General features: G+C 36.9%; 1 protein-coding gene across 1 annotated transcript; it reads left to right on the top strand.

Moving 5' to 3' along the window:
• Positions 1 to 148: 148 nt before the first annotated feature.
• LOC133614804 (BEN domain-containing protein 6-like) lies at positions 149 to 11,664 on the top strand. The gene is made up of 8 exons (XM_061973068.2): positions 149 to 321; positions 801 to 976; positions 1,345 to 1,419; positions 1,814 to 1,928; positions 2,682 to 2,965; positions 3,619 to 3,829; positions 4,713 to 5,000; positions 11,585 to 11,664. The coding sequence occupies exons 4-8, from the start codon at positions 1,850 to 1,852 to the stop codon at positions 11,662 to 11,664; spliced, it is 942 nt and encodes a 313-aa protein (XP_061829052.2). The 5' UTR covers positions 149 to 321; positions 801 to 976; positions 1,345 to 1,419; positions 1,814 to 1,849.
• The last annotated feature ends 2,594 nt before the right edge of the window (positions 11,665 to 14,258 follow it).

Consider the following 14,258-nt stretch of genomic DNA (forward strand, 5'->3'; position numbering starts at 1 on the left):
TTCCCCAAAATTACCACATTTCCCAGAATTCCAGGTTTTCCGGGACATTTGTTCCCCATTTAAAATGAATTGGCCATTTTTCAAACTTCCACCGTTTCCACATTTTTCCACCGATTCAAACCATTCCACCTTGAACATATTCCACCCATTCTGGAAATTCAAACTTGTTTTTCAAGTTCAAAAAAATTCCTTCCACATTTTTCAACGCATTTAAATGCGTTGAAAAATGTGGAACCTTGAAGGAAGTTCCATGGCCACTCAACAAAGGAGGAAGGAAGCAGTCACAAACCAAATACGTGGCAAGAATTCTGAGATTTGGTGGTAAGTTGAAAACTTTTCAATTCAGTAAAAATAATAAGTTTTACCAGAAGTACATTAAATATAGATATATTTAATATATATATATTTAATATAGATATATTTAATGTACTTCTGGTTTTACACCTTGAACTTTCGACTTTGTTTATGTAAAGTTAAATTTAATTAATATAATTTTTTTCTTCCATGATTGATAGTAATTTCTCATCAGTGCAGCCCTGGTATACTGAATGTTTCAATCTGCAATGCTGAGGTGATTGTCGTGATAGTACAGACTTAACCTTGACAATTTTTTAATATGGCTGTAAGCCTGTAAATAAGGGAAAGTAAGGTGAAATTTGTTTCTCGCTGAGGTGAATTTCTGAATCATCAGAACTGTAGGTATACCAAAGTAATTTAGTGATAACAATCTGCTGCTGAAATGTATGACTAACTGTACAGTTTAATTTAGCTTAATGTGGCACATATTTGTTTTTACACAGAAGACACACGTGAACTGACGCCATATTTGAAAGCCGCTCAGGATGGCAAGGATGTACCCCTTACTGGTGATTTGGAATATGGCAGAGGCAAGAGAAACAAACAGCCAAAGTCTTGGTCATCAGACAGTGAGAGCAAGGATGAAAGTGACGAGGAGACTCTATCTGACAGACAACAGGTACTTTTATTTCAGTGGTGTTGTCGCGATATGACCGAAATAGTGTTGAAAGCGACGTTAAACGTTAATTCACTCACTCACTATTTCAGTGGTGTTTCAACTGTGTGAGGTTTTTACTTTTGAAGTACCTTGTCAGTTTTTCTTTATCATAAAAGTTAATCACATCATGTTTCATTGTAGGCTTTAAAGTTATTGAATATTTTGATTCAATTCGACCAACTCAGACAGAATAATATTCAAGACAAATTGAGGTGTTGACAGACTTTCTGCATGTACTCAAAAATCTATCATTTCTGCAAACATATTTCTTCACTTCAATGGCATATAAAAGAACTGAACACGTTTTCTTGTTAATCTTGATTTTTCAGAAGAAAAAGAGGAAAGTAAGCCGTACAGCTGTGGGATATGATGCTCGGGCACAATTGAAGGCCCAACTTGCTGCTGTGAGTACATGAATAGAATAGAATAGGATTTTATTGGTTAATCAAAGCACCCTCTCGAGGCAAACAATCACAAGTGCCTAGCATTCATTTGAAATCGAAGACGTAAAAATTGCATCCCTGGCAACTGGTTTAAAACACAAGTTTATACTTTTACTTATATGAAAATAACACTACAAATACCTGATGAACAGTGCCTCCTGTGTGAATGGCTTACTGCTACATGTACATGTAGCATATTCAAATTAATGTGCCTACAAGGTTGCTTATACATGTAAAACTTATATGGTGCTGTCAGGGCCGTATCCAGGACAAATTGCTTCCGGAAAACATATGAGCGCCCAAATTAATCATAATACAAATTATTTCATTTGATTTACTATTTTGACATTTTCAGCTGGGAAGAACTTCACCGAAAGATACATGTACAGAAATGGAATCCCTGAAGAAGGAAGTCCTCCAGTTGAGAGAGGAAAACAAATCCCTTCGAGATGCATTAAGGGTTGTTGAAGGTAGGTTTTCTTATTCTAGAAGTATGTTATTGTAATTATCATAGGTTGATGGAAAATATGCTTACATGTCGATGTATGAAATAACTTTCTTATTACTGTATTTTCATCTAACTTTGGCCAACGGGTATTGTCGTCGTGTACGGCTGTCCATCCGTCACCGCAATATTTACAGAATCGTTTCATGTACGGAAACCAAACTTGTTACATCTATTTATCTTAGCGTAACAAGAAGCCTATCGAAAATGAGTCGTCTCGGACAATATTTTCCAGAGTTATGCCCCTTTTTTCCAATAAAAATCCATTTATGATTTGGGATAATTTCAGAACTGTTGCATATACAACATCCTAAGTTGTGATGTCCTCCCCTCTAAATAAGGGGAGGCCATATGGTACTTGTTTGTTTGTCTGTCTGTCCGTCCGTTTTTGTGTGTTTCTCTTATATTAGCAAGAGTTACGTCCCTTCCTTCTTGATATTTTGTCTCAGCTGGATATCTGATTAATACTTGACCGACAAATATTAAATCTTTGCGTGGTCAGGAGGAATTAATATATATGGTTATATATATATTTTTCATCTTTGATTGCTTCCTTACCATGTTTCCCTTGACTTGAACAAGATTCCTATCAAAATACCCTTACATTATGATAGCTGGGGTTAGAGCCGAGCGGTTTGGATATCGCCAGCTTCATGTTATTAATGTTTTTTTTTTTTTTTATTGTGTCTGCATCACAGTGTACTTTTTTCTATTAAAGAACTTCCTGGCCTGCTAATGAAGATGGACGACTTATCACGTCAGGCAACAATACTATCAGCTCGACGTCCTGCTGTCGCTCTGCAGATACCGACAACTTCTGCGATTGGCCAATCCGTACCATCAACATTGGTACAGACTACCGAGAGATTGTCACAGCCACCGTATCCTTCAACGCCAACCAGTCACAGATCTTCGCCAGTGCCATTCAGGTCACCAACTGTGACACCGACACAGGCCCATCTACGGCGGGTGTTTGATTACGAGGTCGATGAGGATGGCCAGGTAAGTGTGTTGTGTGTTATTTTCAGTAAATGTCACAGCACCAAATGGTATTTGGGGTTTTTAAATATTAAACTGAATGAAATGTTACAGCAATAAACGTATGGCCATGAAACAAACAACTGGTATACATGTATGGCAAATTTTGAACCCTGAGTGTTGCATTCAAACTCAAGATGAAAAGCAAAAAATAGATTTTCTTCTATAGGCATATACATTTGGTTGTTTATTGTTGAACATATATTCCCTTTAAGTAACATTTAGAAGTTGGGGTATAATATTAACAGAGGTTAATTTTATGGTAACAACTTCTGTGCGTTTTACACACGACGTTTCTGTACTTGCTCCGAGTATTGTTGTCTGGTCATTCGCTAGACAACAGTACTCAGAGCAAGTACAGAATCGTCATGTGTAAAAACGCCCAGAAGTTGTAACCATAAAATGAACCTCTTTTATAGTTTAAAAGATGTCTGAAACTGACTATTGTTGACCCTAACTGTACATGTATGTATCAATAATCCATACCTGCAAATCAGCTCATAGAGCTGAAATTATCATCAGTAGTAATTCTGTACAGTGGATTGTCAGTTTTATGCTGTATTGTTTACCAGTTGTCTTAAGTTCTTGAACATATTGTGTGCATGTTTTATTGACAGGTTGATTTGGGGTATGGGGTGGCAGTCAATGCCAATAACCTGCAGTATGTCAGCAGATCAGACCAAAAGAAAACCACATATACAGTTTGTGAGGTGGTGTTTACCAGAGAGGAGCTGGCCAACAGTAGCTTGACAGGAAGAAAATCCAATGCTTTTAAGGATAAGCATGAGAAACCAAAACTGGATGACAAGAAAGTATCTGCTATTATTGGTGAGTATAAGTTAAATCAATCTGATTAAAACCATATCCACATCAGGGAAGTGGATCTGACCCTTTTCCTATCTCCAAGTCGTTCCGTGATCGTTTGGCATGAAGTATAGATATCCATAGCTTCCAGTCGGCTTGGTCCATGAATTGACTGCGAGATGTTCGTTTTGACAGATTTATAGGCATGGGTGGTCACATTAGCTTTGATCTCGTCGGAAACCAACATCAAGTGACAAAGCAAAAACCGCAGCGCACGGATATCTACACGTTTTTCTCGTTTGATATCTTATATCGGCATTCTCCGCCTTACTATTTAACAACTAGCGTCGGGAATTTCCGTGAGTTCTGCTGCAAGTTGAGAAGTGAACGACTTTTAGATAGGGAATGTGTCAGATCCCCTTCCCGATGTGGATATGGTTTCAATCAGATTGAAGTTAAATATTTTTATTAGAATTCTATTAATGCACTTTCGTGATTGTTTGAACGCCATTGGGGACACCCATCAAGTATACAACAAGATTCACAAGAAAGTGAAATCCTGAAAATAATTTGAAAAATATTTCACACACTGAATGGATTCTCTATATAGCTAATGAATAGTGTACATGCACTGTCAGAATTTGATACAGATTTGTTGCAGTTCGTAAAGCCTGGCATGATTGCACCACATATGATTTTGTGTGCGTCAAGCAGTGCAAGTGCCTTACAGCATAGAAACGCGTGATATGCAATGTATGCAGTGTGTTGACTATCCATTGCATTGATTAAATGATAGACATCACTCTCTTTATCGAGCTGAAAAATGCCATAGTGTAACTCATTGCATGACAGCTAGTGTCTTGGTGTCTGCAGACACTAATTCTGGTATATTTTATTGATCTTTCAGATTTTGTGAAGAAGCTCCATCCCTCAAGTGAAGCAAATGTGATAAAGAAAATCATTGGAGTGAAACTGAACATTGCGCAGAAAATGGAAAAAAAGAAGGCCTCAGAAACAAATTCTGCTGGACGTCTAGCCGTCTCTAACAGTCGGGGAAGCGCAATCATGTTGATTTATGCTGCTGACATTTATTTATTACGTCAAGATTTGAGTTATATGTATATAAATACAAGTCAACATTCATTCAACTGCAATATTTGTCTTTCTCCATTGCCAGTGTTAGACCACAGATTTTGTAGAATGCCTGCCCAATCATTTCTACATCATTCTGAACCGTATTCCACAGAAAGCCATTCCATAGGAGCCTGTTCTATAGAACTACTCTTTAGAACTTTCTTCTATAGCACTATTCTTTAGAGGTGATCTATAGAACCATTCTTTAGAACCCTGTTCTATAGAGCCATTCTTTAGAACCCTGTTCTATAGAACCATTCTTTAGAACCATGTTCTATAGAACCATTCTTTAGAATCCTGTTCTATAGAACCATTCTTTAGAATCCTGTTCTATAGAACTTCGGTCCTAAAGTTCATTAGAAATTCTATAGAGATATTCTTTAGAAATTCTATAGAATATTTTTTGCAGGGTTCAACCGTTCCACCGTCAAAACATTCCTCAAAAAACCAAGATGTTTTTTGAACCGGAAAAATTCCCAGTTTTCCCGAAATTCCTGATTTAAAAAATGTCAACACCAACCACCTCATTCAGACCATTCAAGTTTGTTTTTTTATATTTTCCCAAAAATTACAGATTTCCCCGAAATTCCCAATTTTTTCTGATATTCTTCAAAGTCCCACAACTTCCACATTTTCATCTGATTCAAACTCTTCCAACTTCAAAATATTCAGCCGGTTCAGGAATTGTGTGCTCTACTTCAACAATTAAAAAATTAAAAAAATTGCCGTATTTCCCATACATTTTTTTTTTCCATTTTCCCCATTCAAAATGAATTGGCCATTTTTCAAACTTCCACAATTCCCACATTCTTCAACCCATTCAAACCATTCCACCTTTGAGACATTCCACCATTTCCACATTTTTCCACCGATTTATACCATTCTACCTTCAACATATTCCACCCATTCTGGAAATTCAAACTTCCTCTTTTTCAAGTTCAAAAAAATTCCAGGATTTTCCAGAATTCCTGGTTTTCCAAATCCCTATTTCCACCCTTAGTTCTGGCAACTACTCCTTCCACATTTTTCAATGCATTTCAACCGTTCCACCGTCAAAACATTCCTCTTAATCAGGACAAAAAAACAAAGTTGTTTTTGAACTGGAAAAATTCCCAGTTTTCCCAAAATTCCAGGAATTCCGTTAATACCATTTCTCAATTCAACATGTTACTACTTCCACATTTCTCGACCGATTTAAAAAATGTAAACACCAACCATTTCAACTCATTCAGACCATTCAAGTTGCTTTTTTTACATTTTCCCAAAAATTCCAGCTTTTCCCAAAATTCCCAATTTTTTCTGATATTCTTCAAAGTCCCACAACTTCCACATTTTCATCTGATTCAAACTCTTCCAACTTCAAAATATTCAGCCTGTTCAGGAATTGTGTGCTCTACTTCAACAATTAAAAAATTTAAAAAATTGCTGGATTTCCCATAATTTTTTTTTTCCATTTTCCCCATTCAAAATGAATTGGCCATTTTTCAAACTTCCACAATTCCCCCATTCTTCAACCCATTCAAACCATTCCACCTTTAAGACATTCCACCATTTCCACATTTTTTCACCGATTCAAACCATTCCACCATTCTGGAAATTCAAACTTCCTCTTTTCCAAGTTCAAAAAAATTCCAGGATTTTCCAGAATTCCTGGTTTTCCAAATACCTATTTCCACCCTTAGTTCTGGCGACTACGCCTTCCACATTTTTCAACGCATTTCAATCGTTCCACCGTCAAAACATTCCTCTTAATCAGGACAAGTTGTTTTTTGAACTGGAAAAATTCCCGGTTTTCCCAAAACTCCAGGAATTCCGTTATTACCATTTCTCAATTCCTTTTTTTTCCATTTTCCCCATTCAAAATGAATTGGCCATTTTTCAAACATCCACAATTTCCACATTCTTCAACCCATTCAAACCATTCCACCTTTAAGACATTCCACCATTTCCACATTTTTCCACCGATTTATACCATTCTACCTTCAATATATTCCACCCATTCTAGAAATTCAAACTTCCTCTTTTTCAAGTTCAAAAAAATTCCAGGATTTTCCAGAATTCCTGGTTTTCCAAATCCCTATTTCCACCTTTAGTTCTGGCAACTACTCCTTCCACATTTTTCAATGCATTTCAACCGTTCTACCGTCAAAACATTCCTCTTAATTAGGACAAAAAAACAAAGTTGTTTTTGAACTGGAAAAATTCACGGTTTTCCCGAAATTCCAGGAATTCCGTTATTACCATTTCTCAATTCAACATGTTACTACTTCCACATTTCTCGACCGATTTAAAAAATGTAAACACCAACCATTTCAACTCATTCAGACCATTCAAGTTTTTTACCATTTTCAAAAAACTTCCCGCTTTTCCTGAAATTCCCCATTTTTCTTAAATTCCCATTGAAATCAATGGGACATTCTTCAAAGTCCCACCCTTCCAACTTCTAAATATTCAGCCTGTTCAGGAATTGTGTGCTCTACTTCAACTATTCTAAAAAAAAAAAAAAAAAATTCCTGGATTTCCCATAATTCCTTTTTTTTTTTTCATTTTCCCCATTCAAAATGAATTGGCTATTTTTCAAACTTCCACATTCTTCAACCCATTCAAACCATTCCACCATTAAGACATTCCACTATTCTGGAAATTCAAACGACCCTTTTTCCAAGTAAAAAAAATTTCCAGATTTTCCCGAAATTCCCTAATACCATCAACTACTTCCACCTTTAAGACATTCCACTATTCTGGAAATTCAAACGACCCTTTTTCCAAGTAAAAAAAAAAATTCCAGATTTTCCCGAAATTCCCTAATACTATCAACTACTTCAATATTTATTGCCCAATTTAAACAATTCTAACACCAACCAATTCAGCTCATTTAGGACATTCATGCTCCCAATCATTTTCAAAAAATCCCGCTTTTCCCAAATTTCCAGGAAGTTACCATTGAAATGAATGGGACATTCTTCAAAGTCCCACAACTTCCACATTTTTCATCTGATTCAAACCCTTCCAACTTCAAAATATTCAGCCTGTTCAGGAATTGTGTGCTCTACTTCAACAATTATATATTAAAAAAAAAAATCCCGGATTTCCCATAATTGCTTTAGTTTTTTTTTTCATTTTCCCCATTCAAAATGAATTGGTCATTTTTCAAACTTCCACAGTTCCCACATTCTTCAACCCATTCAAACCATTCCACCTTTAAGACATTTCACCATTCTGGACATTCAAACTACCCTTTTTCCAAGTTAAAAAAAATTCCAGATTTTCCCGAAATTCGCTAATACCATTAATTACTTCAATATTTCTTGCCCAATTTAAACAATTCTAACACCAACCAATTCAGTTCATTTAGGACATTTCATGCTCCCAATCATTTTCAAAAAATCCCACTTTTCCCAAAATTCCCAAATTTCCAGGAAGTTACCATTGAAATGAGTGGCACGTTCTTCAACAACTTCCACATTTTTCATCTGATTCAAACCCGTCCAACTTCAAAATATTCAGCCTGTTCAGTAATTGTGTGCTCTACTTCAACAATTATATATAAAAAAAAAAAAATCCCGGATTTCCCATAATTCCTTTAGGTTTTTTTTTCCATCCATCCATTTTCTACCGCTTATTCCCTTTTGGGGTCGCGGGGGGTGCTGGAGCCTATCTCAGCTACAATCGGGCGGAAGGCGGGGTACACCCTGGACAAGTCGCCACCTCATCGCAGGGCCAACACAGATAGACAGACAACATTCACACTCACATTCACACACTAGGGCCAATTTAGTGTTGCCAATCAACCTATCCCCAGGTGCATGTCTTTGGAGGTGGGAGGAAGCCGGAGTACCCGGAGGGAACCCACGCAGTCACGGGGAGAACATGCAAACTCCACACAGAAAGATCCCAAGCCCGGGATTGAACCCAAGACTACTCAGGACCTTCGTATTGTGAGGCAGATGCACTAACCCCTCTTCCACCGTGCTGCCACAACTTCCACATTTTTCATCTGATTCAAATCCTTCCAACTTCAAAATATTCAGCCTGTTCAGGAATTGTGTGCTCTATTTCAACAATTATACATTAAAAAAAAAATCCCAGATTTCCCATCATTCCTTTAGTTGTTTTTTTTTCCATTTTCCCCATTCAAAATGAATTGGCCATTTTTCAAACTTCAACAATTCCCACATACTTCAAACCATTCCACCTTTAAAACATTCCACCATTCTGGAAATTCAAACAACCCTTTTTCCAAGTTAAAAAAAATTCAAGATTTTCCCAAAATTCCCTAGTACCATTAATTACTTCAATATTTATTGCCCAATTTAAACAATTCTAACACCAACCAATTCAGCTCATTTAGGACATTCATGCTCCCAATAATTTTCAAAAAATCCCACTTTTCCCAAAATTCCCAAATTTCCAGGAAGTTCCCTTTGAAATGAATGGGACATTTTTCAACCTATTCAAACCATTCCAACATCAACACATTCCACTCATCCTGGAAATTCAAACTAACACTTTCCCAAGTTCCAAACCAAATTCCGGTTTTCCTGGAAATTCTAACTCTTCAACATTCAAACCATTCCAACAGCCAAACTATTCTTACATTGCTACATTCTGTCAGCATTTCAGTTCAACTTCAGCATTGGCGCATTGACACGCAATTCCTTTAGGAATTGCCTCTTCTAGTTTTGATTTGATTTTGTTTTGAGAACTTTAGCGTTGATGCGCATGCGTGCGCATGCCCAGTAGCGTTGGGATGCGTTTTCTGATTGGACGGAACACCTGTTTTTACTGTTCTAACCATGGGCGTAAAACCCAAACAAATGTAGGGTCAAAGTTCGAAATAGGCCACCCCAACAAGTTAAACTGGCATGTTTGTTTATTTCAACAAAATAACCACGTATGATAAATTATCACGGTTTTTAAATGGAATCATTCAAATCCCCTCTAATCTATTTAACATATTTTCAGGTTTACAAATGGAAAAAGTTGGAGGTCTGGCTGGAGTTTCTTCTACTTGACGCTAGATGGCAGTAAACTCCAGCCACAGCACACAGTCATAAATGATTAGAAAGTGTGTAAATATTATCAGCCACGTCAATTCAACTACAATATAAACTCAAATGGGACACCCTGAATGCAGATCAATTTTACTTGTTAAAATATAAAAACTATGTCACAGTGAAAGGGATATTGTGCCACATATTTAAACCTTAAACACATATAAATTATGTTTATTATTGTGTATACATTCAATAAGCTAATTGTCAATTTTGCAGCTATGTGTCAGAAAAACAGAGAATTGGAAAAAAAAATTCTATCTGAAGGAGAACGAATAGAAATATAGCAATGAAATCTTAAAATAACTAAACATTGGATTTATGTACCAACGTGTCAATTTAATATAAGTGAAATAATACTGAATAAATGTCTCAGATGTAATAGCGAAAAATATAACAGAAGTAATGCAGATATCATACTGTTTCTTTAAAGTGTCTGATGTGCCTAATAGTTAATTAGTTCATCATTAAAAAAAATCAATATGAAAACTTACAGCTACAAATGAATTAGTGTAATTTTCAATAGATCTGAAGAGGTCTCAAAACACACCTCTTCAGATCTGCTTTCAGTGTTCTGAGTCTTGTAATGTCCCGTCTTGTAAATGTCCAGTGTTATTATGTATTTTACAATGTACTGCTTTTATATTTCCTGTATTTTATATTATTACTTTGAACAGTTTTATATTATAATTTTTCATCCTGTTAAGCGCTATACCAAATAAAATGTGTTATTATTAATATTATTAGATCAGTGGCAGCAGTAACAACATATTGTTACTGGTGTGTGTTTGTTTTTTGGTATTTTGTAAAAAAAAACTAAATCCAAATAAAAAAAGTATTTAAAAAATTAGTATTTGAGATAAAGGACTGTTTTCCCTGCTGGACTCTAGAAAGAGGTTCCCCAGCCTCCGTAGCAGAACCTCCAGGTTCTGCAACAGCTTCTTCCCTCAGGCCATAAGACTCTTGAACGCATCAAAATTATCCCCAAAAAGGGATTAACTGGCTGGACTATAAAGACAATATAATATACATCCAAAAACATGGATGCATATGCAAAAATGCAATATATTTATCTGTACAGCAATCTATTTATTTATATCTGCACCTTATTGATCTTTTATCCTGCACTACAACCGGCTAATGTAACAAAATGTCGTTCTTATCTGTACTGTAAAGTTCAAATTTGAATGACAATACAAGTAAGTTTAAGTCTCTAATAAATTGATGCAACCAACAATTTGTGCTTAACCATAAAACTCAACTGACAGTGTTAGTTTTTGTGTTTTGTCGTAAGAGGAAAAGCCTGCTTTGACGACCATTTGTGAACTTTGGTCCTCTTACAAGTTGAAGTGGACGTCCAATTACTGACCCCCCCCCCCCCCCCTCCCTTGTATTAATGCCATTCATGAAGTTGAGGTGGATATCCATCTCCAAGAGGCTGCTGCTCTCTCTCCATCGCACGCCTGATTAGAGCGCAAACGTGAGACTGACCTGGACTAAACAAACAAGAAGAATAGCGACACAGAGCTGCCTAATGGTCACCATTTAACTCCATTCATGGGCTCTCCATTGTGTCCGTATGGTCTTTGAGGCCCAGATTATAGGAAGCCTTGGGTGACAAAAGGTCAGAGGGCCGAGCAGACACTCCCACGCGGCCGTGACCCGCTCTGATCCCACGACCTCGGCACCAGGAGCCTTCGGGGTCCGCGCGCTCTCCCCGCTGGTTAACCAGCTTTGTCCTGGCCCGTTTTATGCCGCATCACTCACGCACATATCAAGCTGAACGGGTCGCGTAGAGAAAAGGGGGGGATTAATTAGCCTCGGTCACACTGAAGAGAAATGACGTGAATATAATTGGGATTTTTCTGTTATTATTCTTCAATTTGCGGTCTCGTGGTTCCACCGATAGAATTGTGGTAATTATACTAAGTTCAATAAAGAGATGTCATTGTTTTTCTTTCACATTGCTAAGATTCATCAACATGTTTTACGTCCTTTAACGTGACAACTTCTTTATTTCCTTAACTATGCGGGGTGTTTTTTAGGGACCGCAATGTCCCTTTGGGACAGAGGACCCTATTGTATTTGTAAGGTTTTATTCTTTCTTTCTTTATTATTATACCGCAGCTTTGAGCTGTAATTTGACCCCCTTAACATGCTTCAAAACTCACCAAATTTGACACACACACCAGGACTGGCAAAAATTGCGATTTAATCAAAAAACCAAACCCCAAAACTCAAAATTGCGCTCTAGCGCCCCCTAGGAAGAAAACACAGACAAAACTGCCTGTAACTTCCAGTAGGAATGTCGTAGAGACATGAAACAAAAACCTCTATGTAGGTCTCACTTATACCTAGATTTCATACACTGACATCCTTCAGCAAAAACTACAGGAAGTTTGCAATTCCCCCTTCAAAACAAGAGTTTTGTAAAAACAGTCACTTTTGCCTCTTTGAGCTATAATTTGACCCCCTTAGCATGCTTTAAAACTCACCAAACTGGACACACACACCAGGACTGGCAAAAATTGCGATCTAATAAAAAAACAACAACCCCAAAACTCAAAATTGCGCTCTAGCGCCCCCTAGGAAGAAAATACAGACACAAGTGCCCGTAACTTCCAGTAGGAATGTCATGGAGACATGAAACAAAAACTTCTATGTAGGTCTCACTTAGACCTAGATTTCATACACTGACATCCTTCAGCAAAAACTACAGGAAGTTTGCAATTCCCCCTTCAAAACAAAAGTTTTGTAAAAACAGTCACTTTTGCCTCTTTGAGCTATAATTTGACCCCCTTAACATGCTTTAAAACTCACCAAACTGGACACACACACCAGGACTGGCAAAAATTGCGATCTAATAAAAAAAAAAAAACAACCCCAAAACTCAAAATTGCGCTCTAGCGCCCCCTAGGAAGAAAATACAGACACAAGTGCCCGTAACTTCCAGTAGGAATGTCATGGAGACATGAAACAAAAACTTCTATGTAGGTCTCACTTAGACCTAGATTTCATACACTGACATCCTTCAGCAAAAACTACAGGAAGTTTGCAATTCCCCCTTCAAAACAAAAGTTTTGTAAAAACAGTCACTTTTGCCTCTTTGAGCTATAATTTGACCCCCTTAACATGCTTCGAAACTCACCAAACTGGACACACACATCAGGACTGGCAAAAATTGCGATCTAATAAAAAACAACAACCCCAAAACTCAAAATTGCGCTCTAGCGCCCCCTAGGAAGAAAACACAGACAAAACAGCTCCTAGGAAGAAAACACAGACAAAACTGCCTGTAAATTCCAGTAGGAATGTCAGAGACATGAAACAAAAACCTCAATGTAGGTCTCACTTAGACCTACATTTCATATATTGACAACTCCCAGCAAAAAACAGGAAGTTTGCAATTCCCCCTTCAAAACAAAAGTTTTGTAAAAACCGGTCACCTTTTTTCAAACATTATCTCCTCTGAGCGCGTTTGTCGTGTCGGCTTCAAACTCGCACAGGAGAGAGATTGAACCCTTCTGATTAAAAGTTGACGAAAGAGTTTTAATTACTGCTACGGTTTGGATTTTATGTGCCATCAAAGTCGGTCCCGTCTATCGCTGCTAGCAGCTTTAATTTTTGTTTGTTGTGCAAACGCCACTCATTCAATTTGTGTGAAACTATGTGGTTTGTTGCTTTAAAAATGTAAAAACATCGTAATTGTTTTCCTATAAAATTGTTACATTTTGGTGCAAATAAAACAAGTATTGGGGCCCCTTGGCAGACTTTTTTTTGCAAGTGAAACCATTTTTGTACTTTTTTTCATCAAACTTGATACATTAATTTGATACATATTTGTACTCAAATTAATTGAAGGTAAAAAAAAAAAAAAGTTCAATAATTATCTTAAGTGCAAAAGAACGATTGGAACATAATTAAAACCTAAATAATCCTTCCTAACTAAATTACGACCAGGATTCAAACCAATAGCAATGCTTTTTAAGACGAGCACTAATGCTGTGCGCTGCAGGAGCAAGTGTGACTATTTGGGGACATTTTCCCTTATATTCTTATCAGTGATGGAGCAGCAAGAGACTAGGAATACGTTTGCAGTAACAATTTCATATAAAGACGCCCTGTCATTCATTCATTTACATTTTACACGCTTCTGTTGTTGATTAATTTTTACCACATGCTTGTTCATAAATGACCAAAAAGAGTTACATTTTCCTTCCACTTTCTTACGCACTCCAAATGATTATTAAAGATCAACATTTTTT

This window comes from Nerophis lumbriciformis, linkage group LG17 (assembly GCF_033978685.3).
Source record: "Nerophis lumbriciformis linkage group LG17, RoL_Nlum_v2.1, whole genome shotgun sequence".
Lineage (NCBI taxonomy): Eukaryota > Metazoa > Chordata > Actinopteri > Syngnathiformes > Syngnathidae > Nerophis > Nerophis lumbriciformis.